At 40.5% G+C, this 24,963-nt stretch overlaps 1 protein-coding gene across 4 annotated transcripts in view; it reads left to right on the top strand.

Moving 5' to 3' along the window:
• Positions 1-24,963, top strand: part of atp2a3 (ATPase sarcoplasmic/endoplasmic reticulum Ca2+ transporting 3) — a 140,818-nt gene that overhangs the window by 73,439 nt on the left and 42,416 nt on the right. For all 4 annotated transcript variants that reach the window (XM_061963122.1, XM_061963121.2, XM_061963120.2 and 1 more), the window contains 3 exons: positions 13,834-13,914; positions 14,860-14,945; positions 15,331-15,795. In XM_061963122.1, coding sequence (XP_061819106.1) covers positions 13,834-13,914; positions 14,860-14,945; positions 15,331-15,795 — 632 coding nt within the window. The remainder of the gene's footprint in view (positions 1-13,833; positions 13,915-14,859; positions 14,946-15,330; positions 15,796-24,963) is intronic.

The following is a 24,963-nucleotide window of genomic DNA, read 5'->3' as shown; positions in this document are numbered from 1 at the left end:
CAAACAAGCCCACACAAGTAGTAAAGCATGAAAACACTTCACTCTACTGCCCTCACACATCTTGTCAACACCACACGTCATCAAGCAAATCAACTGTATTGCTGCTGCAAGTTCAACTTTATTAGTTTTAACATTCAAAACTTTTATAGTCTTGATTAGGTAAACATGCACAAGCTATTCACATCCTTCCAGGAGCTTTGGCATTCATTGTCCTAATCACACAACACACACAATCCTTATCTACAATTAAATTCCCTTTGCAAATGGCCTTGGTAAGGCTGTGCTAGAAACACCTCAGCAAACCAGTACCGCAAAAGATGCTCTGAAAATCCCTTCCCCTTCTTCAAGAACACCTGGGATGTTTTGACAAGATAGCGCCGGGGACTTCCGCCATGTGTGTTGGTACGCTCTATTTTGATTGTTTCTCTATGTTAACTTATTTTTATGTCAAGATTTGCAGAGCTCTTTTACCAGAGAAGAGCTTATGAATAAAAGGGCTGTAACTCCACCTCACATACGAAATCCGTGGAATTATTGGACATTCTGGTCAAAGGTGCCCTCGCCTTTGTCGGCGCTGTGAGACGACGACACACTAGAGGAAGAAGGGCGGAGGTTCTTGTGCGTCTCCGCCAGTGCGGACCACACTTTGCTCTACGAGGCATCTTTCTTGCCAACGTGCGCTCACTGGGCAACAAAGTGGAAGAACTTCAGCTGCGAATGGAGAGGCACAGAGACTTTTATACGTCCTCTGCTTTGTGTTTCACGGAGATGAGGCTGTGTGAGCTGATACTGAGCTGTATGGAAGAATTAGTTTTGATAAACAATGGCTGGTGTTCGGATGTCACAGTGATCCAAAAGTACTGCTCTCCTGAGCTGGAATATTTTGTCATTCATTGCAAAACTTTTTATTCCCCCCGCGAGTTTGCTTCATTCATTCTGATTGGTGTTTACATTCCACCGTAGACCAACGTGCACGAACCACAACAAACAAACCCAGACTCCTCCATTATTGTCCTCTGTGATTTTAACAAAGGCAATCTCAGTCATAAACTTCCCAAGTACAAACAGTTTATTAAATGTCCCACCAGAGAGGGTAATGTTTTGGATTATTGCTACACCACATTAAGGCCATGTCTACACTAAGTCGTTTAACCCCTTAAACGAATAAACACTAAACCATCGTTTAAGGTCCCCTCCTCGGACAAATTTTTACACGGGTAAGTCAGCCGTGTATTTTTTTAATCTCCGGCACTTAGCTTTGTATGGCCTCATTGATCGTTTACAAAGTGAGTTCGGAGAGGAAGTGACGTCAGAAAGACCGCGCCCACACAGGAAGTGACGCCAGAAAGACCGCACCCCGCACAGGAAGTGACATCAGAAAAAGAACGCGCATAACAAAGATGGAGGCGGATCATCCAGACATGTGTTTCTCCTTCTTGTACATGCACAGGCGCTTTTGGAAATCACAAATCAATATCTTAAGAGAAGGCAACGGGCGATTGCAGCTATTTCGGATACAACACTTCTCAGACAGCAAGAGAACTTTCCAATGTCCGGGGCAGCTGTGATTCTATTTACCGAAAAACTTTGTCCCTTCCTCCCGTGGATGTGATGTGTGTGTGACTACAAATATTGCTTTATGGATGTGACTGTGAAATGGCCAGGCAGCGTGCGTGATGCCAGCATCTTCGCTAACTCCGCCATTAGCGCGCAGCTTAAAGATGGAACCATCCCCTCGTGTCCCAAACAACTGCTGAAAGATGAAGATCTGGTCCCTGTTTTTCTTTTGGGTGACCCAGCTTATCCCCTGACGCCATATCTCATGAAAGAATACCCCAATGGCGGCGTCAACCCACAACAATGGCTTTATATATCAATCAATCAATCAATCTTTATTTATATAGCCCTAAATCACAAGTGTCTCAAAGGGCTGCACAAGCCACAACGACATCCTCGGTACAAAGCCCACATAAATATATATATATATATATATATATATATATATATATATATATATATATATATATATATGTATATATGTATTTAGATCCCTAGATTAATTGTTGTAAAATGTTCTTTATCGCATTGTCTACTTTGTCATGCTGATTAAAGATTTGATTCATGCATGATGGCTCAGGTGTGATTCACTACAATAGGGCCCCACAGCACACTGGATTATAGTTAATTGAAATACCACAACACTGGATATTGTTCAAAGGAGATACATTTTAATTTAAAAACTTGCACACAAAACACAGTAAACAAATGTAAAATGCACTGCACACTATTTACAATATAGCTCTTTTAAATAACAACTTCACAGTCAAGTAAAGTCATCTACTGGAGAGCTTAGAGCAGAAGGACGCTCAGGTGAATTTTTTATTTTTTCCGCGCATACTGGCATTGTTCTGTGTGGACACGGAGAAGGTTAGGTGTGATTTACCCTGGATAATCTTGTCTGGTTTAGTGTAAACGGGGCCTAAGCAACACGTACCACACCGTCCCTCGCGCTGCCCTGGGCCACTCCTACCACGTGATGGTTCACCTGATTCCTTAATAGAAGCAGAAATTAAAGCTTTGATGACCTGTTGTGAGGTCATCAAAGCAGTGGACCAGTGAAGCTGTGGAGGCATTAAAGGTGTGCTTGGACTGTTCTGACTGGGATGCTTTCAGGTCTGCCACAAACAGCCTGGATGAGTACACAGAGGCTGTTACATCATATGTTGGCTTTTGCCAGGACTTATATGTAACATCACACACAATGGTGAGTTAAAACAACAACAAGCCCTGGTTCACAGCTAAACTGAGACGGTTAAGGCAGGAAAAAAAGGTGGCTTTTAGGAGCGAGACAGGGCTAATTGGAGACATGCCACGTGCCAGCCTGCTTCAAGGCTTCCACCATCATCCCTGTCCCCAAAAAACAAGGACTACAGGATTTAATAACCTGTCGCTCTGACCTCTGTGGAGATTAAGTCTTTCGAGCGCCTTGTGCTCTCACACCTTAAAGACATCACTGACCTCATCCTGGACCCCTCACAGTTTGCCTGCAGAGCCATCATAGGCTGGCAAGAAGTCTGTGATCCACCTGCAGGTGGGGTCAGGCACATTCAGGTCGGAGAGCATGTCCTGGAGCAAGGCTGGGATTATTGTGTTGAAAGCAGAGCTGCAATCCACAAACAGGATGCTGGCGTAGATTCCTTCTGAGTCCAGATGCGTGAGAAAAGTGAGAAGGACCAGGTTGACCGTGTTGCAGCCGACAGGAGATAACTTCAAACAACAAAAGATAACTTCAGATTACAATTAATCATCCGGTGATCGGCTGCAACACGGTCAACCTGGTCCTTCTCACTTTTCTCATGCATCTGGACTCAGAAGGAATCTACGCCAGCATCCTGTTTGTGGATTGCAGCTCTGCTTTCAACACAATAATTTCAGCCTTGCTCCAGGACAAGCTCTCCGAGCTGAATGTGCCTGACCCCACCTGCAGGTGGATCACAGACTTCTTGTCTGACAGGAGACAGCAGGTGAAACTGGGTAAGAATGTCTCGGACAGCAGGACCGTCAACACCGGCTCTCCTCGGGGCTGTGTTCTTTCTCCTCTGCTCTTCTCGCTGTACACTAACAGCTGCACCTCCCGTCACCAGTCTGTCAAGCTCTTCAAGATCGCAGACGACACCACTCTTATTGGACTCATCTCTGGTGCAGTTGAGTCTGTTTGCAGGTGGGAGGTTGGTCATCTGGTGACTTAGTGTAGCAAAAACAACATAAGCTCAACTATCTAAAGACAGTAGAGATAGTAGTGGACTTTAGGAAAAATGTAGCAGCCCCCGGCCCCATCATCATTGGTGACTCGACACCGTGGAGTCTTTCCGCCTCCTGGAGACCACCATCACCCTTACGTCGGAGCTGAACATCACCTCCCTCATCAAAAAAAGACAGCAGAGGATTTACTTTTTGCGGCAGGTGAAAAAAATTAACCTGCCAAAGACCGTGATGACACACTTCTACTCTGTCATCATCGAGTCCATCCTCTCCTCCTCCATCGCAGTTTGTTATGCAGCAGCCAGAGCAAAAGATAACTTCAGATTACAATTAATCATCCGGTGATTGGCTGCAACCTACCATCACTCCATGACCTGTACACCACGACCCCTCTAACCATGCACATGGTCTGTTTGAGACCCTCCCTCTGGTAAGAGGTTGTGCTCCATTATTGCCAAAACATCCCGACTCAAAAACAGTTTCTTCCCTTCTGCTGTCAGACTACTTAACAGTGTCATTGCCTTTCATCAGCCCCACAGTCACAAAATACCACAACAATGCGAAGGCGCAAACTGTCTTTTGTTTTCTTTTATGCGTTGCATTAACGCTCACTGTACTTACATATTTTGCACCGAGTGTACATTTTGTGTGATTTTTGTTTTTGTAAATATGTATATATTTGACTTTTTTTTTAAACTTTACTTTATATATTGCCAAGTGTTCTCTACATCTGTCTTATTTTATTTTACAGTTCTTGCTATCTTGGCCTTACTTCTTATGTTATTGTTTTTTGTACCAACACACTAATACAAATTCCTTGTATGTGTGGATATACTGGGCAAAAAATAACGCTTCTGACTCTGTTTTGTCAACGCCGAGCTGAGCAACCTCCAAGCAGGGCCGTAACTAGGAATTGACAAATACCGAAGTCAAAAATTGGTGGTCCAAAAGGAGCTTTGAAAGGCTGACATCATGTGTATCCCAACACCATATAAATAATATTACCTTGAGCAACACAATTAATTTCCAGAATAACAAAAGCTTTCATTGAGGTTCAACTATCACGTGTTATATTATAACAATCAGCATTTTGTAACAGTTCACTCTTTTATTAATATGCTGAAGTTTAGCGTATTAAACAATTTTAACATCATTAAAACATAAATTATAAACCTTGGTATATTTTCAACTATGAGCAGAGATCAAACCCACAACTTTTTTTTGGCATTTGGGTATTAACGACGTGCGCCACAAGAGCTACCGGACGTCCAAGATGAAAATTAGTTTCCATATTCTTATCAGTGACAGCGCATGATGTGGGCAGGAGTACGTTTGGAGTAAAATGTTATATGAAGTTCCATGTCATCCAATAATTTGACATGTTCTTCTTTATGCAAAATGAGCCCCTCCCATGCATCGCAAAGACCTCCGCACATACTGTACATTTCATTCAGGTGAAACCAACATTAGTCACGTCAGTACAATTTAATGTTAATGTTATGTTGACAGCACATTTCGGATCGGATGATGTTTATAGTAAAAGTGGACTACATTTTGTTACGTTGCTGGAGTTGTGCATGACCGAGGATCGTAAATTGTAAGAGGATGATCTACCGCATGGTGATGTTCAGGCGCTGTACAGGAGAGCACACATAATGTCCTACACTTAGACTTAGACTTAGACAAACTTTAATGATCCACAAGGGAAATTGTACACACAGTACATTAGTAGTCTGTCATATCTTTTTCTTTTTGTCACTTAAAACAAATACAGAGGACATGACCTCAGTGTCCTCAATGGTAGTTACGGCCATGCCTCCAAGCATACAGACATATCCCAGTCCCACCCCACACCTTCACCACTTAACTCCTTGCAGTGATGGTTTACAGAGCAGAGCTTTGGCAGCAGTAGCTTCGGATCAAATGCAAGTCTAAATTTTTTTTCTGTGTTGTGACACGTGTTCACATGTGCTTACCGTTGCTAGAGATTTTTTTCTGGTGTCAAACTTTTGTGTATTGTGCGTCGACTCAGCTGATCCATCAGGCTTCTGATTGGTTAGAATGCTCTTGACAGTTAACAAATGGTTTTTAATGTTGACATAATTGTATTTCAAAGTGTGGACTTAAATCTTTTTAAGCCTGCAGGTGGAAAATTTGAAATTAAAATCATTCGTATGAGCTTTTTTGACACAGGTTTTGCGGTGTTATGAATGTTCTGAAATCAAGTTTTTGATATAATGGGCCATAGACTGCTTTCCTAGTTAGCCCCGTCACCGATAAAGATTTTAGACACGAAGAGGTGGCGACTTGTCCAGGGTGTACCCCGTCTTCCGCCCGAGTGCAGCTGGGATAGGCTCCAGCACCCCCCGCGACCCTGAGGGGGACATGCGGTAGAAAATGGATGGATAATTTGTAATGGATTCATGAAAAAATACAGTATCTCAGTGGCAAGAAGATATCATAGCTGTGCTTAATTTGGCTTTTATTTCGTTTGGTTTGCTGTCAGTTTTTTTACATTCTATTTGCACTACAGAATCACAATCCTTTCTAGTTTTATTTGTATTCTATTTATAATATGTTCCTATTACCGGTAACCTATGCTAGACTATGGTTATTGTGGTAATCATTAGGCTAAATCTAGGATTTAGGTACTGAATTTTGTACCATTTCATGCCTGGACATTATTTATCACAAATACCTCAAAGTGGAGAGTACCAGTAGAGTGGAAAAACAAGTTGACTTTATATGCTTAATCGTGTTTCATTGTATCCATAAAACCGTATCCAATTGTATTTACAATCCGCAAAGTCTGTGAAAATACAGTCTAAACATCATAAATTACCACAAATTTGAATATTCCGCTTCAAATATCTTCGACAATTTCTGTACATTCTACGTCACTGGGGTAATGCTTCTGCACTCTGACCATATTATTGGATCAGTCAAACTGGAAATATGCAAAAATTGGAAAGAGATGTGCTGTTTATCATTCACAATCCTTATTTAAGACAAGAACACATGTGCTTGGCTTTTTTATTATGCATTCAAAATCATAAATCGCAGCACGGTGACACAGGGTTTACTGCATTTGCTTCACAATACGAAGGTCTTGGGTTCGATCCCCTGACTCGGGGTCTTTCTGTGTGTAGTTTCCATGTTCTCCCCGTGACTGCGTGGGTTCTCTCCGGGTACTCCGGCTTCCTCCCACCTCCAAAGACATGCACCTGGGGATAGGTTGATTGGCAACACTAAATTGACCCTAGTATGTGAATGTGAGTGTGAATGTTGTCTGTCTTTTTGTGTTGGCCCTGCGATTGGCTGGTGACTTGTCCAGGGTGTACGCTGCCTTCCACCGGAATGCAGCTGAGATAGGCTCCAGCACCCCCCGCAACCAAGGTTACCGGTAAATTGGGTTGCTATCAGCATATTTCAGTCATCAACAATTTTATCATCTGAGACATAGACATTGTAACAGTGTAGGTCTCACTTGGTAGGATATGTACAGCGAGCGGTGAACATAGTGAGGGATCTGTTTGCTACTTCCACGTCATGGATCACGTGACTGGCTTGCTGATTAACACTCAAGATGGCTAGGGAATCTCTGTGAGATGTATACTATTTTGATCATATCCTTTAATTCGCAAACTTTGGAAGTCTTTTGGTGTCATAAATCAGATATATATGATAATAGCTTCAATATAGAGGTTACTTGTTTTTCCCCTCGACTGGTATTTTAAAGGAGAGAAAATAAAAAGAATATTGACTTTATCGTTCCATCCCCGCAGCATTCTGACCTCTTGTAGGTAATGCAGACCAGGATTATAATGCTTTTGTAAACTTTTGTGCTTCCACTGGAACATTCCTAGAGGTTTTAATGCAATGGTCAAGTTGTCAGGATGGCGTGAAGGTTTACAGACGAACTAAAGAGATGGAAACCTGTGCATCAAGTGATGTGATCTCCATGTGAATATTGTGCAATGCTGGCTGTATTGGTTGTTTACACAGCAGCCTCTTAAAAACCTATTTCTCTGCAGCGGTTTTAGTGCCGGTTCAGAGTAGGATTTCAGAGCTTTCGTTTTCCATTCTCAGGACACTATATAATTTTTATTGTTCAACTCTAACTCCAAACGTTTACTTGGCTAGGAAGCGGAACTATCTGTATAGTGAAATAGGTGGGGTTACTTCGAGCCAACACCAGCAATTTACATCTTGTTTTTGTCACAACACATTTTTAAGCTATGACCTGGCATTGCGTCGCGTAGGCCTGGTGTGGAGCGCCTGCGGGGTCATGGGCTGTGTGGGGGGGGCTTCTTGGCCGTAGTTCTTGGTTGCCTCCTGCATGGACTGGGGGGTTTTGGGGTGTGTGTCCGGGCCTTCTGCGCCTCCTACTTATAGCACACACACACACACACACACACACACACACACACACACACACACACACACACACACACACACATAGGACTTAGAGGAATTGTCCTGCGGGGAGGCATGGCGAGGGAATGAGGATGCATCTATGGGGCTCCAGTCCTCCTGAATTGTCCCCTGCTCATCCATCCCTCAATTTTAACATCATGATGGACACTTGGGGTTTGGGGGCTCAGCATGGTAGGGACCCACCATGGCCTTAATGTCCACCAATTTAAATCGCATTTAAGTTCCCACCCACATACATATCCGGCTCACGCTAGAGTACACACAATAATAGGAACTGGAGGTTGACTGTAATGGCTGACCTCCTAATTTTTAGGTATTTGAATTGCTCCATTTGTAGTGCAATAATGTTCATTGTCATTTCTGTGTTATTAATATTCACTTCACTAACTGCTTCTTTGCTATCACTTTTTGTATTATATTTGTACGTATCGTATTTGCTGATGCTGTTCTGTTATTGTTGTTGTTGTCTCTTGTCCCCGCAATTTCCCCCCTCTGTCTTCCTTTTTTTTTTATATATATATCCCCTCCTGCTCTAAAACATTAATATAAATCCATTTAATCAAAGTCAAGTACAAATAAGGCAACAAGAGAATTATCCCACACTTTTGTAAACTAAATCTGTACAGCAAATATGGGCATCTACATCAACAATATGATTTTCCTGAGGAGCTGGACAGGACAAAAAAAGAGAAAAAAAAGCTATGACCTTTTTGTGTGAATAAAATGGAAAATGCCACCAAATTCAGGACAATATTTGTTTTCCATTTGGATATTTGCCAGTCGTACAGAAATCTCAAACAACTTTGGAAAGCATTCAAGTAAGCTTGCTTGTTTTTTCGACCAAAACAACGACAAACTGCAAATGTTAAAGATGGAATATCAAAACCACCATGAAACCGGCCTATGCATAAGTGGCAGTGAAGATTGTTTGACTTTGAATGTTGTCATTGTCAACACTAAGGATGTAACAATAGAGAGTATTAATGCTAACCGCGGTAAAACTCTCGACGGTTAGTATTATCATTTAAAGAGATAAGTGGTAGAAAATGGTTGGATGGATGGATTATTGAAAAACTAAGATTGATAACCGCACTTTAGTAAACACACAAATGGACTGCCGCTAACCTAGCTCAAATGCTAACATGAAAACAAAAGAAATCAACATATTCCCCATCAAGAAATAACATAACTTACAGTATATAAACACATTGCTTGTCTAAACAACTAAACTATTTAATTGTGCACATTGAACGTACAATACCACAGAGTGATCTATAAATAATCGGAGAAATACGAAACCGAGGTGTTTTTACGGTGTGTTCAAGAGAAATATGAGACCGAGGTGTTTTTACGGCGCATTCAAGGATAGCGCAACTGAGTAGGATGCCTCAATGTCCACCAGAACACTCATATCAGTAATGCATAAGTAATTCACAACATGCAAAATAGCGGCCTTTCTAACAGTGGGTCTATTTATTTTAGTTCTGTAAAAAATAATTAACAACCGTGATAATTTTGGCCACAATAACCGTGATATGACTTCTCTCATCATTAATCCCTTAGTCGACACAGTCTGGATATCTGACCTCAACTTTTCATTGGAACATTTTTGAGTGACGTTTGCAGGTTCTTCTAATTCTCCAACATGCTTGCTTAAAGTGTTTAAAAGATGTTCTCTCACCTCCTCAGACAGTCCAGCCTTGGCCAGCTTGAAGCCCCCAGCCATCGCACGCACGCACGCACGCACGCACGCACGCACGCACGCACGCACGCACGCATGCACGCACACACACACACACACAGACACACGCTCGCTAGATCTAACCAATTTAAGTCTAAGACTAGATCTGATCAATCTATGTCTATGAGCATGCGAACGATTAAATACCCAGAGAATACAGGGACCTGGATGAATTAAAACATCCATAGACATGTTTCCAATAATTTTGGTTTGGATACCCTCAAAACAATGCGAGTATATGAAAGGTTGGCTCAGAAGGTTGCGGACTACGGCAACCACCTCCGGTTCAACCTGAGATGTAGACAAAATTGCCTCAAGCCTACGCATTTGTTCTACCATTAAAAGGCTACAGGACAGACACGATCCCGTTGAAGGCACGAAAACAACTCTTGAACGAGAGATTAAGACAAGTCAATTTTACAATTGAAAGCCTCAAAGTAAAATCTGACGATTTACTCCTCAAATTACAAAGAATCCTGCCTTAAGAGGTCTGTGATAAGGTGATACATTTCAATGAACACAAACCGAAGGGGAACAACTTCAGTAGCTTTTTCTAATGCCAAGCCCCCACTGCCAAACCTCTCCTTTGAGGAGAGGAAAGCAGTAACATCACTGAGCAAGGATAACAATATCACCATCCTTCCAGTAGATAAGGGGAGATGCACAGTAATTCTCAATTCTGATTACCAAAACCATTTGCTTACACTTCCCAAAGACTGTAACACCTATGGAATGCTCAAAGGGGACCCAACAAGTGGGTGCAAGAGGAGAATCATTGAGTACTTGCAAACACTACAAAAGTCAGAAACCATCAACAGTGCATTGTAGTACCGATTATACCCACAAGAAACCATCCCTGGTATATATGGGCTGCCAAAAATACACAAAGATGGGGCTCCTCTCAGACCCATTGTAAGCTGCATTTACTCTGTAACATGCAATATTGCCAAGTATGTGGTCAACGTTTTAGCAACTTTGGTCGGCAAAACATCACATCATGTCTAAAACTCCATGGACTTTGTAGAGAAGGTCAGATACCTAAAACTGGACAACAATGAAACTCATGTTACACCTGTATTCCTACCCAGGATGCAGTAGAGACAGTGAGGCAACATCTACTAGGGGATCACACCTTACAGAATAGATCCACATTAAGCCCAGAACAGATATACTTTTTGCTGGATCTCTGCCTTAACACTACTTACTTTCAATTCATGGGAACATTTTAACCACAAAAATACGGTTGTGCCATTGTATCCCCAATTGTGGCAAACCTTTGCATAGAGGACATGGAAAAGACCGCTCCGAGCCCCTTTAAGGGAACGGCACCAAGTCATTGGTACAGATATGTGGATGACACCTAAGTGAAAATCAGAAACCAAGAAGTGCAAGCCTTCACCAAGCACACTGACTCAGTGGACAAAATCATCAAGTTCACATGTGACAACAGCAAGTTGTCTTTTTTGGACTGAGATGTCCACATTGGAGAGAACAGGGGCCTCCATGTTGGGGATACACATACACATACTGATAAACACCTACGTTTTGACTCACACCACCCACTGGAACACAAACTGGGCGTTATCAGAAACTTTGAACACAGAGCTGAAATCATTTGAAAAACGAAAAAATTAAATAAAATCCACTGTTAAACGCAATCAGGTAAATTGACATGTCATAGTGAGGAGAATGAACATTTGTATTGGAAAATAATGTGTCCGAGACTGCTCATTTAACCCCGACACACTCAACCGCCTTCTCCTGAACTAAACAATTTCGAGGCGGCCACTTGAAACAGCGACTAAACTACGAAGATAAAGCTAGAAATAACAATCCATACACCCACAACACATCTCATCTGCTTGTGTTATTGTGAATGACGTCATCCATGTAACAACAATGTACATACAGCAGTCTCAAATTGAGAGGCTTTATTTTTATTTTTATTTTTTACAACCTCAAATTGTCTCCTTACTCGTCATGCTAAGAACAACAGCACAACACACTTCCTTCCTTTACAATAATAGCGCAATGCGCCACATTCGGTCTGATTGCGCTAACAAAAGAAAGGTTTAAAAAAAAAAAGTTCCTTACACCAGCATAATGTACTTAAAGCACGTATTGCTACATTTTCACAATTATTATGCTTTGACCTTAAATACTGGTCAAAATTGTCCAAAGATGTATTCACCAATAAATGTGAGGACTTATGCGTTTAATTGAAGAACATTTTATGAGATTGTATTTGACACAAAAGCACACACTCTATGGTGGTAAAATCAGTGTAAAAAGTAAAACACGGAATTAAAAACAATTAAAACGGAACAACTGAATTTTATTGTTTTTATGTTGCTATTGTTATTTAAATGTATTGTTACTGCTATTATTAGTAGTTTACTTGTTGTAGTTTATTGGTTACTAATTTATATCAGTTTTATTTAAACAATAGAGCTGTGGTGGTGCAATGAATACCCATGTTTTCAAATTAATGAATAATTATTAATCGTGATTACAATAGCAATCAAAATAATTCTGACTATAATTTTTGCCATGATCATCCAGCCCTATCTTAAGGCCAAAACTCAGCTGTCGACTTGCACCTCAAGAAGAAATAGCGCTTCTTTGAGGACAAAAATGTACAGATTCTGGACAGTGAGGACGAATGGTACGAAAGAGGAGTGAGGGAAGCCATCTCCGTTATCATTCGTCTCCGCTCGGGATGGTCTCCTGCTGGCCCCACCATGGACTGGACTTTCACAACATTATGCTAGACCCACTCGACGTCCATTGCATCCGGTCTTCCCTAGAGGGGGAGGGGGGTCACCCACATCTGCGGTCCTCTCCAAGGTTTCTCATAGTCAGTCATATTGACATCCCACTGGGTTTTGAGTTTTTCCTTGCCCTTATGTGGTCTCTGAACCGAGGATGTCGTTGTGGCTTGTGCAGCCCTTTGAGACACTTGTGATTTAGGGCTATATAAATAAACATTGATTGATTGATTGAATGAATGATCTACATCAAGGTTAAAAAATCATCCCTGAACAGAGGAGGTGGTCTGCGACACCACCTATCCCCCACATACCGTACTACACTGTCCTTTCAACCATTCCTAAAAGAGGATTTAAAAACATTCTGGTCACAAATGCTCCTTTTGTGCCATTTGTTTACCACTTAATGGAATACAAACGTGTGTGATTCTGACTATTGCGTACTGATAGTGGTTGATCCACTGTGAGCATTTTGCTAAACAATACCTCAATGCTAAAGAGGGGAAATTCCACTTAAACGACTGTCGTTGGCATTGACAGTAGGATTGCTCTTTTACATCGCAACAGTTGTTTTTCTCAATACGATAGGGCGGAAACATTCTTTGCCCAAGCAAACCGTCCTGGTGTTGGAGTATAAATATTTGGCAATATAAGTATAAGGTTAGATCTGACCAATCTAAAGTCTATGAGCATGAACTGATGAAGTCGACTTGGATGAGAGGCGAAACGTCTTCTAAGACAAACCAAACAGTCCAGTTGCGAACAATTGAATGCCCTGAGAATACAATGACCTGGATGAATAAGAACATCCATAGACATTACCAAGATCCACAAGTCTTTATTGTCAATTCAACATGTATGATGATATCCTACTTTTTCTACAACATCATTACAGTCACCTGCTGACATAAATGGATGCAAATGCATCACTAAGACACCTAATGTGGATTTATTGTATGTAAAATAATCACTTTATTTACTGTGAACTAATCACTTTATTGTAAACTAATCACTGTTTTTATTGTAAACTAATCACTTTATTTAATGCAAATTAACTAAGTCACTTATTGCAAATTAAACCTAATTTACTGCTCTTCGATATTCTAATTAAGTTTTCCTCTTCAGTTGGTGACAAGGTTCCTGCAGACATCAGGTTGACGACCATCAAGTCCACCACCTTACGAGTGGACCAGTCCATCCTGACAGGTTCTCTTCACTCATTAGTCCACATGTTCAATTTCATGTTTTATTTTTTGTCTACTTGATATTAGATATTCGTATTATCTGAATGTGTTGATGACTAGGTGGAGAACACGTCTGTGGGCAAAATATTTATGTTGACATGTCTGGACAAAACATTTATGTTGATAACACGTCTCGGTGGACAACACGTTTATGTTGACAACACATTTATGTGGATAAGACATGTATTTTGATCACTTGTTTCTGTTAACAAATCGTTTTTGTTTAAAACACATCTACAAGTTTATGTGGTTAATACATTTATGTGGACAACATGTATTTGTTGACAACTTGTCTATGTTGACAACACGTTTACGTGGCCAACAATTCTGTGTACCAACTAATCAAGTTTTGGTCGACCATGTTCTTCTTATTATTACGAAGTGCACACTTAAGTCGAAGTGGATAAAAATTGTCAAAACTAAGTAGCAACATAATTACTGTCTAATTACAAAACATTCAAACATGCACACACTTCCTGCTTAGTGCAAATTAAGCTTTCAAATAAAACCATTTAAGTTTTAACTTGGATTTATCTAACAAACTATACACTTGTATTATTATTTTTTAGCCACTGGAAGAAAGATGGTAAGAAAGCTTCATTGTTATTCTACTCAAAACATCCAAGCAAATTATCACAGCAGTTATTTTAGTTTTATGATCAAACATTCTTATTATGTCTTCTGACAATCACAAATAAACTTGCAACAACACCTGGTTTCCGGTTGACAACCGCTTATGTCGACAGAGTCTGTCAGTAGGGGCACCGACATAAATTTGTTCCACTGTATCTGATGTGTACAGTATGTGGAATTAGAAATTATATATATTTCCTGTTTTGCTTGAATGTATTTTTGTTTTCTGTCTCCAAAATCAAGATGTTGTTGTTGATGTTGGTGTTTTCTTCAGGGGAGTCTGTGTCAATCATCAAACACACTGACCCAGTTCCTGACCCCAGAGCTGTCAATCAAGACAAGAAAAACATGCTGTTTTCTGTAAGCAAATGAAATATTACCTAGCTTAGCACAAAGTAAATTAAGTAAATATATGCAATTCCAATGTTTAATACTATTTACAGAACAATATATATTCATATTACAGTGCTGTAAAGTTACTGATACATATTTTACTGCACAACTGTTTTTGCTCTATCATTTTTTATCAACTTTAAGTACAGAATTATGACAGCAAATCTTCCACACTTGTGATAGGCCATAAACTCATTATTTCATGTCAACCTTCAATGTTTTGAAATGAAACATCATCTACAATTCATTAGCTTGCTAGTTTACTTACTTCATCTTTCTATAACTTCTAGGACTTGTTTATGATCAATAGGATGTCAGTTGTTTCATCACTCTTACTTCCGACCTTTTGCAGGGCACCAACATCGCCGCTGGTCGTGCTACAGGCGTTGTCGTGGCGACCAGTGTTGCCACCGAAATTGGCAAAATCCGCAATCAGATGGCGGCGACCGAGCAAGAAAAGACGCCACTGCAGCAGAAGCTGGATGAGTTTAGCCAGCAGCTCTCCAAAGTCATCTCTCTGATCTGCGTGGCTGTGTGGATGATCAACATCGGTCACTTTGGAGACCCTGTCCATGGGGGCTCCTGGGCGCGTGGGGCTATCTACTACTTTAAGATTGCAGTGGCCTTGGCTGTGGCCGCCATTCCTGAGGGTCTACCTGCTGTCATCACCACCTGTCTTGCCCTCGGGACACGGCGCATGGCCAAGAAGAATGCCATTGTGCGAAGTCTGCCGTCAGTGGAGACTCTTGGCTGCACTTCTGTCATTTGCTCTGACAAGACGGGAACTCTAACCACCAACCAAATGTCTGTTTGCAGGGTAAGTACCTATCTAATACTTAATATGCTCTACTATATTATATATACTGGATACAGTATCCTCTACTTTATATACTGTCTTATGCTTTATGTACATTATATACTGCTGAATACTGCACTATACTTTGTATGATGGAGCTTGTAACTCAAAACACTTGTATCTCAAATAAATATTCCCCAAATTAAACATTCATTTAAATCCATTGGTCCTCAAAACAGCACAATTGTATCATGTATCATGCCTTTTAAAAATGAAAACCAACTTTTAGATAATAAATATTGTATGAAAACAATACAATACATTAGTTTTTTGAGGTAATTTAATAATGTACAGTATTTACCTTAGAGAGTGCACTTCTACGGTATCTTCTTCCAGCTGCTTCTAGATGGAAGGATATTTATTGTCATTGCACAAGTACAACAAAATAAATGTTGTTCTCCGTCAAACACACCATCAGCAGCTTCTTCATATTTTCCTACATAAATGTCCGCTGTTTAGATATCCTTTTAACGTCTTTGGCTGGCGTGATCGAGTCATTCTTCTTTGGTATGGTGCAGACTAATAGTGCTGCGCTCCAGCTGCTTCACCAAGTCTGCTAGCTACACACACTGTCATGATTTTGATTATTTATTTCTTTAAATCAATGATTATCATGGACTTATTTCTCTCAGCACTCTCCTTAACGTTTGATTTCTCCCTCTTCCTTCTTCATCTTTAGCTACAAGCTAATGCGAGAGACGTTTTTTTTCATATAAAGAATATTTCAATGATAAATATTCTATGTGAAATAAATGAACGCCATTAAAACAAATACTGAAGCACACCAAAACGCATCAATTGAATTTGTTTTAATCAGCCCCTTAAAGGGGAACTGCACTTTTTTTGGAATTTAGCCTATCATTCACAATCATTATGATTGTCAAGCGTCTTTTTGTGTCGTTCTCGCCAGTTCCGGGTCATAAATGGCTTTCAAAGTGTACCAACTTTGACCATCCTTAGCCATCTACATTCCAGGTGAGATGCATGATTTATGATCTACAATAAACTTCCAAGGAGCAGGGAAGCAAGGAAACAGCAGACCACTTGATGATGTAAACATGGGACAAATGGTAGTTATCACGTCGCTGCTATACATAGTTTCCGTTAGCGCTTTTAATAACAATGTGACTAATATTTGGTTAATATTCAAGTCACGTAATGTAAATGGAGTGTTTTATTGGATTTTATTGGCTCTGCTGTTAGCAGACTTTTATTTACGTTTTGCTTTGCTATTCCCTCCACCGATCCACAACATCTGCAGTCGAGGTCACCATACACGGTGTTGATAGTGCACTGCTTCCCCTTCCTGAGGCGGTGGATGGTGGTCCAGAATTGCTTCAAAGCCGTCTGGAAGTCGTTTTCCATGGCTTCCCCGAACTCCTCCCATGTCCGAGTTTTTGCCTCTGCGACCGCTGAAGCCGCACGCCGCTTGGCCTGTCGGTACCTGTCTGCTGCCTCAGGAGTCCCATGAGCCAAAAGACCCCGATAGGACTCCTTCTTTAGCTTAACGGCATCCCTCACTACCGGTGTCCACCAACGGGTTCTAGGATTACCGCCACGACAGGCACCAACTACCTTGCGGCCACAGCTCCAATAAGCCGCCTCGACAATAGAGGCGCGGAACATGGTCCACTCCGACTCAATGTCCAGCACCTCCCTCGTGACATGTTCAAAGTTCTTCCGGAGGTGGGAATTGAAACTCTCTCTGACAGGAGACTCTGCCAGACGCCCCCAGCAAACCCTCACAATGCGTTTGGGCCTGCCAGGTCTGTCCGGCATCCTCCCCCACCATCGCAGCCAACTCACCACCAGGTGGTGATCGGTAGAAAGCTCCGCCTCTCTCTTCACCCGAGTGTCCAAAACATGAGGCCGCAAATCCGATGACACAACTACAAAGTCGATCATGGAACTGCGGCCTAGGGTGTCCTGGTGCCAAGTGCACATATGGACACCCTTATGTTTGAACATGGTGTTCGTTATGGACAATCTGTGACGGGCACAAAAGTCCAATAACAAAACACCGCTCGGGTTCAGATCCTGGCGGCCATTCTTCCCAATCACGCCTCTCCAGGTTTCACTGTTGTTGCCAACATGAAAGTTGAAGTCCCCCAGTAGAACGAGGGAATCACCCGGGGGAGCACTCTCAAGTACTCCCTTGAGCGAATCCAAAAAGGGTGGGTACTCTGAGCTGCGGTTTGGCGCGTAAGCGCAAACCACAGACAGGACCCTTCCCCCCACCCGAAGGCGAAGGGAAGCTACTCTCTCGTCCACTGGGTTGAACTCTAACGTGCAGGCTCTGAGCCGGGGGGGCAACAAGAATTGCCTCTCCAGCCCGTCGCCTCTCACTGCTGGCAACGCCAGAGTGGAAGAGAGTACAGCCCCTCTCGAGAGAACTGGTTCCTGAGCCCTTGCTGTGCGTCGAAGTGAGTCCGACTATATCTAGCCGGAACTTCTCCACCTCGCGCACTAGCTCAGGCTTCTTCCCTTCCAGCAAGGTGACGTTCCACGTCCCAAGAGCTAGCTTCTGTAGCCTAGGATCGGACCGCCAAGTGCCCTGCCTTCTGCTGCCGCCCAGCTCACATTGCACCCGACCTCTATGACCCCTGCTATGGGTGGTGAGCCCATTGGAGGGGGGACCCACGTTGCCTCTTCGGGCTGTGCCCGGCCGGCCCCCATGGGGACAGGCCCCGCCACCAGGCGCTCGCCATCGTGCCCCACCTCCGGGCCTGGCTCCAGAGGGGGGCCCCGGTGACCCGCGTCCGGGCGAAGGAAATCTGGGTCCTTTGTTTTTATTTTTCATGGAGGTTTTCGAGCTGCTCTTTGTCTTATCCCTCACCTAGGACCTGTTTGTCTTGGGAGACCCTACCAGGGGGCATAAAGCCCCCGGACAACATAGCTCCTAGAATCATTGGGACACACAAACTCATCTACCACGATAAGGTGGCAGCTCATAAAGTTAAATAAATACAATAAAATATCCTTCATCCACACTTCACTTAACTAAATGGGCAATTCTTAAACTGAATTTAACCTTCAGTAGGACATTACACAAAATAGTCAATATTTACAACACTGAAAAGTACAGTTTCTTATGAATAACATAAAAACATTCTTCTCATCAGGTCGGCTGCATCATCCCTCAAACGTTTTGTATTATTTATTTGTATTATTTACACAAAGAAACTTGACAGCACCGCCCTCACTTGAGACATAATCATATTTTTTCCCATGTTATGTTTTACTGTACCAACTAACTGGAAACTTTTAAATTATATTTATTTCACTGTGTGCACTGACCAGTAAGCATGTAGTCACTTGCAGCGTGAGGAAGTTCACATTGGCGCAAATAATAATAGCCTACAAAGTAGGCCTTTTATTAATATCTCGATATTTTTAGGCCATGTCACGATACACAATATATATCTCGATATTTTGCCTTAGCCTTGAATTAACACTTGATGCATATAATCACAGCAGTATGATGATTCTATGTGTCTACATTAAAACATTCTTGTTCATACTGCATTACTAATTTTAAACTTTCATGCAGAGAGGGAAATCACAACCAAGTCATTTTACCAAAACTGTATTTATTAAATGGTTATTAAGAAGTGGCACAAACATTCATGTCATTTCAAAACAGCACGTGCAAGATTGTCAGAGACATTTTAAAACAAGCTATTAGTGCACTTTTGTGCATGATGTCACTAAGATGACATATCAAAACAACACTGAATTAAAGTGCACTTTTTGTACAGAACGCCACTACAATAGTTTAAAACAAATAAAGTGAGCTTTTGTGCATGATGTCACACAAGATATTTCAATAACTGTCAAATAAAAATGAGCTGCATAATAGGAAATCCAATAGTATATGTCCTTCGCTATGTGGTAAGTTACTGCGGACGTTATCTCCTTCTGTTAACTATTTTTTCATACGGTGTTGATCTGGAAATGGTTGCTTGGGCATTTTGTTGAGTGTGGCACCGAACGGAGATGTTGACATGCAGAGTTTCAAGCACTCTTCATTCTCTAGCGGGTGAGTTTTCAAATAATGCTACAAATTAGCAGTAATGCTACTTTTTGTTGCAACGCTTTTGCCGCATACTTGACATATTAGGGTTGTCTGTTCAACATATTCCCGCTTGAAGCCAAACCACCGCCAGACGATGGACCCCATGCTGTTTTTCTTGGGAATTCATTCTTCTTCCTTCATTTGTTACCAGATTCGCACCTTCTTTCTCTCGTATTACCACTCGCACCGCACCGCTAGCATCACAGCTATGCTGTTACCTGTCTGCTCGGCGAGGGCGTATGAAGTTGCACGCGTGTTAGTATGTGACGTATGTAGCAAGGTGCGCTTGTTTTATGTCTCTGTGAGAAGGAGAGACAAGAAAGAGTGAGAAAAGCCTTTAGTGTAATGCCCGCAGCTAAAAGCAACTGCGTGAGAACGTATACTCGAATATCACGATATAGTAATTTTCTATATCGCACACAGACAAACCCGCGATATATTGAGTATATTCGATATATTGCACAGCCCTACTACAAAGTTGTTTTCATCGGTGTTTAAACAGGTATGGCAACTGACTCTATTTATCGAAACAGCTCATTTCGACATAACACCTGAAGCAGCAAATACACACAGCTTTAACTTACAGTTGTGAAGGCATCATAAAACATATAGCATCAAAAATAAAAATGTGTCCTATTGACTTTATCCCAGGTGTTCACATATGATGTAGAACACGTTAAATCCACACCTTTTAGTTTTGACGTTCAACTTGAACTTCCTCCTCTCAGAAGGAATAGCATCTGATTGGCCAACCTTCGTCGCTAACTTCCACCCTGTCATATTGTACGCTATTATTATTAGTTTATTAAGGATCCCCTGTGATTGAATATATTCTGAACTTGTCCCACCCTTTTACATGACAATATTAGATATGATTGCATTTTGTTTCTGACAACTTTTATTCTCGTTTTTAATTTGTCAACACTGGTTTAGTGAGGAGAGAGGGGCGTGTGTGTGTGTGTGTGTGTGTGTGTGTGTGTGTGTGTGTGTGTGTGTGTGTGTGTGTGTGTGTGTGTGTGTGTGTGCGTGTGCGTGCGCGTGCGTGTGTGTGTACGCGCTCCAACTAGCGAAACCTGACAGATGATGGACAGAAAATAGGGAAGATATCATATGAATGTTGTAGCGTGTCCCTTTTTCAGCATATTTTTCCGCTACCGCGCGTAATTTTGTCAACTTGTAATAAAATATACGTTTTGAAACTCAAATATTTTTGATTTGAGTGGGCAAGACATTTATTTGAGGGGGCTCTGTACCCTCTTGCCCCTGCTGAACTGTAAGAAAGCGCTTAAAGAGGAACTGCACTTTTTTGGGTGTTTTACATATTGTTCACAATCATTGAGAGACGTGACGATGGATGTTATTCTTTTATTTATTTATTTATTTTTCATTCTTAATATTAAATAAATGCGTTAAAGTCCACCTACAATGGAGCGATGGGAGCCGCTCTATTTTGCCTATAAAGCCCTTTAAAAAAACATCCAAACACCTCCAATTGAGGTTTTATATACATGATATAAGTATGTAATGTAGTAACGGGCACATTTATAATAACATTTATTAATTACGTATTTTTATCATTTTAAGTATGGTAATTGCACTGCGAAAGTGGCTGTCCTTACATCTTAAATAAATGAAAATATAAATAAATACAGTTTTTATAGACATATTATACACTTTTTCTTATTCCATCAATGGAATAGATGTTTGAGGATGATGACATCATTTTTCAAGATAATAATGCAAGCTTTCTTTGATGACAGACACATGAAGGTCAACGTCATAGCCTGCATATAGCTTAGATGTCAGTCCAATTGGAAAATGTCTAGTGTAAATTGAAAAAAAATGGTCCATGACAAGACTCCGACTTGGAAAGTTGATTTGACAAAAATAATCAGAGAAAGTTGGAGCAAGACTGATGATGAATACTGTTTGCAATCATTAAGTCCATGCCTCAGATACAGCAAGCTGTTTTAAAAGCCAGAAGCAACAAACATGATTCCATAATATGTTTCTGCTTGATCTAAAAATGTAACTGTTACTGACTACCACAATTTATGTTCTTGATTTATTTTAATGTTTCTTAAAGCCAGAATGTTGACATTTGAAATTACTATAGTGGAACTAGTAGAACATTCCATAATTTTTTCCATTGGTTCTATGTCTGCGCATTTAAAGTTCTGGGCACGCCATGTGGTCCATATTTGATAAAGTTATATTAGTTACACTCATTAAACGATTAATCAAAGCAGCATGTTATAAATCAAAATGTGTTTTCTAATTTAATTAATCAATTCAACCGATTAATTGCAGCCCAAAAAATTATCATATTCCTGCTTATAAACTCTATGACTTTTACAAAAGCTTAGCGCTTTAGATTTTGTTTACATTTAGTGATGCCAAAAACTATGACGAAGGCCTGGAGGGCAACCCACTGTTAGCCTTCATGTCCTGACATGCACTTTCATTTTCTTTTTATGCACGCACACAAACACACACACAGTAAGTAAGGATATGAATTTTGTGGCACTACCACTGAGTCACGTGGATCACACTGTGCCTTGTTTCCAGGGAAACCACAGCAGATGACTTAGTGAGGGAAAAGTAGATGAAGTAACAGCAATATTATTTTTCTCTTTCATGTGTGCATGCGAGTCATTTGGTCCTATGTGACGCTCGTGATCAAGGGCTATATAAATACAATTTGATTGGTTGGTTGATTGGTAACAGTTAAAATTGTTAGGTATTATTAAGATTTGAAATGGTTGAGTATTATTAAGGGTTGGATGTTGATAGGAGTTGATTGATTGATTGATTGAGACTTTTATTAGTAGATTGCACAGTACAGCACATATTCCGTACAATTGACCACTAAATGGTAACACCCCAATAAGTTTTTCAACTTATTGTCCACGTTAATCAATTCATGGTAAAATCATTTATTAATATTAATATTTTAAAAGTTAAAATGGGTATTTGTTGATATAACAGTTACAATGGTTAGCTATGAATGAGAGTTAAAATTGTTAGTTATTGATAAGAGTTTAAAGATTTGGATGTTGATATAAGAGTTAAAATGATTAGCAATTAAAAGGAACTGCACTTTGGAACTGTGCCTATCATTCACAATCCCTATATAAGACAAGAACACAAATGTTTTTTTTAATGCATTCAAACTTGTAAATAAATGTTAGCAAATATCCTCTAACAATTGAGTCAATGGGAGTTGCTGTCTTCCGCCTATAAAGTGCTCTAAAAAACATCCAAACACCACCATCATTGTTTAATATACACGCTGTAAGTATGTCAATGTGTCAACACTGTAGCTGCACAAGCTAGTTAGTTCTCTGTGATCATGACACAGCTATAAAATGGTTAGCCTGCATGAGCGCTTACAATAGCAATATCGCTAATACTTGGTTTGTATTCAGGTCGCGAGATGTAAATGGGATATTGTTGCCGGTTTTTGGATGCATTTTAGAGTGATTTAGATGCAGAATAGGTTACTCCCATTATTTGCTTTATTACAAATTGGAATGCAAACAAAACAAAACAAAAAAAATGTGTCATTTCGCTGTCGTAAGGATTGTGAATGATTAGCAAAATTCCAAAAACAGTTTTTGGAATGTTGCCTATTGTTCACGATCATTACAAAAGACATGACGACGGATGTATTTTTTTTTTCATGCATTCTAACTCGTAAATAAAAGTCAGCTTACAATGGAGCCAATGGGAGGTCCTTTATTCCCCTTATAAAACCTAATAAATAACCATCCAGAAACTGCGGACAATACTCCATTTACCTTTTGTGACTTGAATATTAACCAAGTGTTAGTGATACGTTATTATAAGCGCTAACGCACACAAGCTATTTATAGCGGCACCTTGATCATAAGCTTGTGTGCCAATGTTGACAATATTGTTGAATAAAACACTAACATCGTGATCCGTCCATCCATCCATCTTATCCGCTTATCCGGAATCGCGTCGCGGGGACAACGGCCAAAGCAGAGACCCCCAGACTTCCCTCTCCAGAGCAACATTAGCAACTTCCTCCTGGGGGATCCCGAAGCGTTCCCAGGCTAGAGAGGAGATGTAATTCGCCCATCTGGTCCTTGGCCTGCCCCGGGGTCTCCTCCCAGTGGGACGTGCAACGAGACATCGTGATGTGTTTTTGAAATAATGTGCCACGTATACCTAAAATTATCAAAATACATAAATATATGCCTGTTACTACATTACATATATACTTACATCATATATATATATAAAACCTTAATGGAGGTGTTTGGATGTTCTTTCAAGGACTTTACAGGCAGAATAGAGCGGCTTCCATTGTAAGCAGACTTTTGATCGCATTTATTTAAAATTTTGAATGCATGAAAAAAAAAACGTGTTCTTGTCTTACATATGGATTGTGAATGAATGAAAAAAGTGCAGTTCTTGTTTAAGAGTTAAAATTATGAACTATTAACACAAGTTCAAATAATTAGTTGTTGGTGTGTGAGTCAAAATGTTTAGTGTCAAACTAATTTTAGCTCAGGGGCTGCATGGAAGAAAATCTATCAGGCCAGAATGGTAAAATCATGGCATAATCATTTAAAAATAAAGACAACTTAAAAATATATATATTTGTCTTATTTCGGCTAAAAATAGAAAAAAAACCATCTATGTACATATTACAAATAATCCTTGGCAACACTTCCAGTTAGTTGAAAATTCTGAGAAAAAAAATGGTCCAGTTTCGAAAACACCATGAAGAACACAATGAACTTAGACGTTGTCTCATTGTATTTACAAAGCCATTAAACTTTTAAGCACGTGTTTGGAAAAGCAACTGAGTTTTTCCTCAAACTGCCGCATTGGTGACATCCACAACTGCCACAACACATTCATTTATCATCATTCAAATCTTTTCAAACATGTTGAAAAGAGAAACTGGAGATTGTGATGTATCATGTTGTATACTTGCATGTTCGAAATAAACTCAAACTCAAACTCAAATATTACAAATATAATATAATCAAAACAATTATCGAAATGACACCATAATAGCC

Source organism: Nerophis lumbriciformis, linkage group LG09 (assembly GCF_033978685.3).
Source record: "Nerophis lumbriciformis linkage group LG09, RoL_Nlum_v2.1, whole genome shotgun sequence".
NCBI lineage: Eukaryota > Metazoa > Chordata > Actinopteri > Syngnathiformes > Syngnathidae > Nerophis > Nerophis lumbriciformis.
Note: the sequence above shows the minus strand (reverse complement) of the source record. Positions and strands in the feature narration are given on the sequence as shown.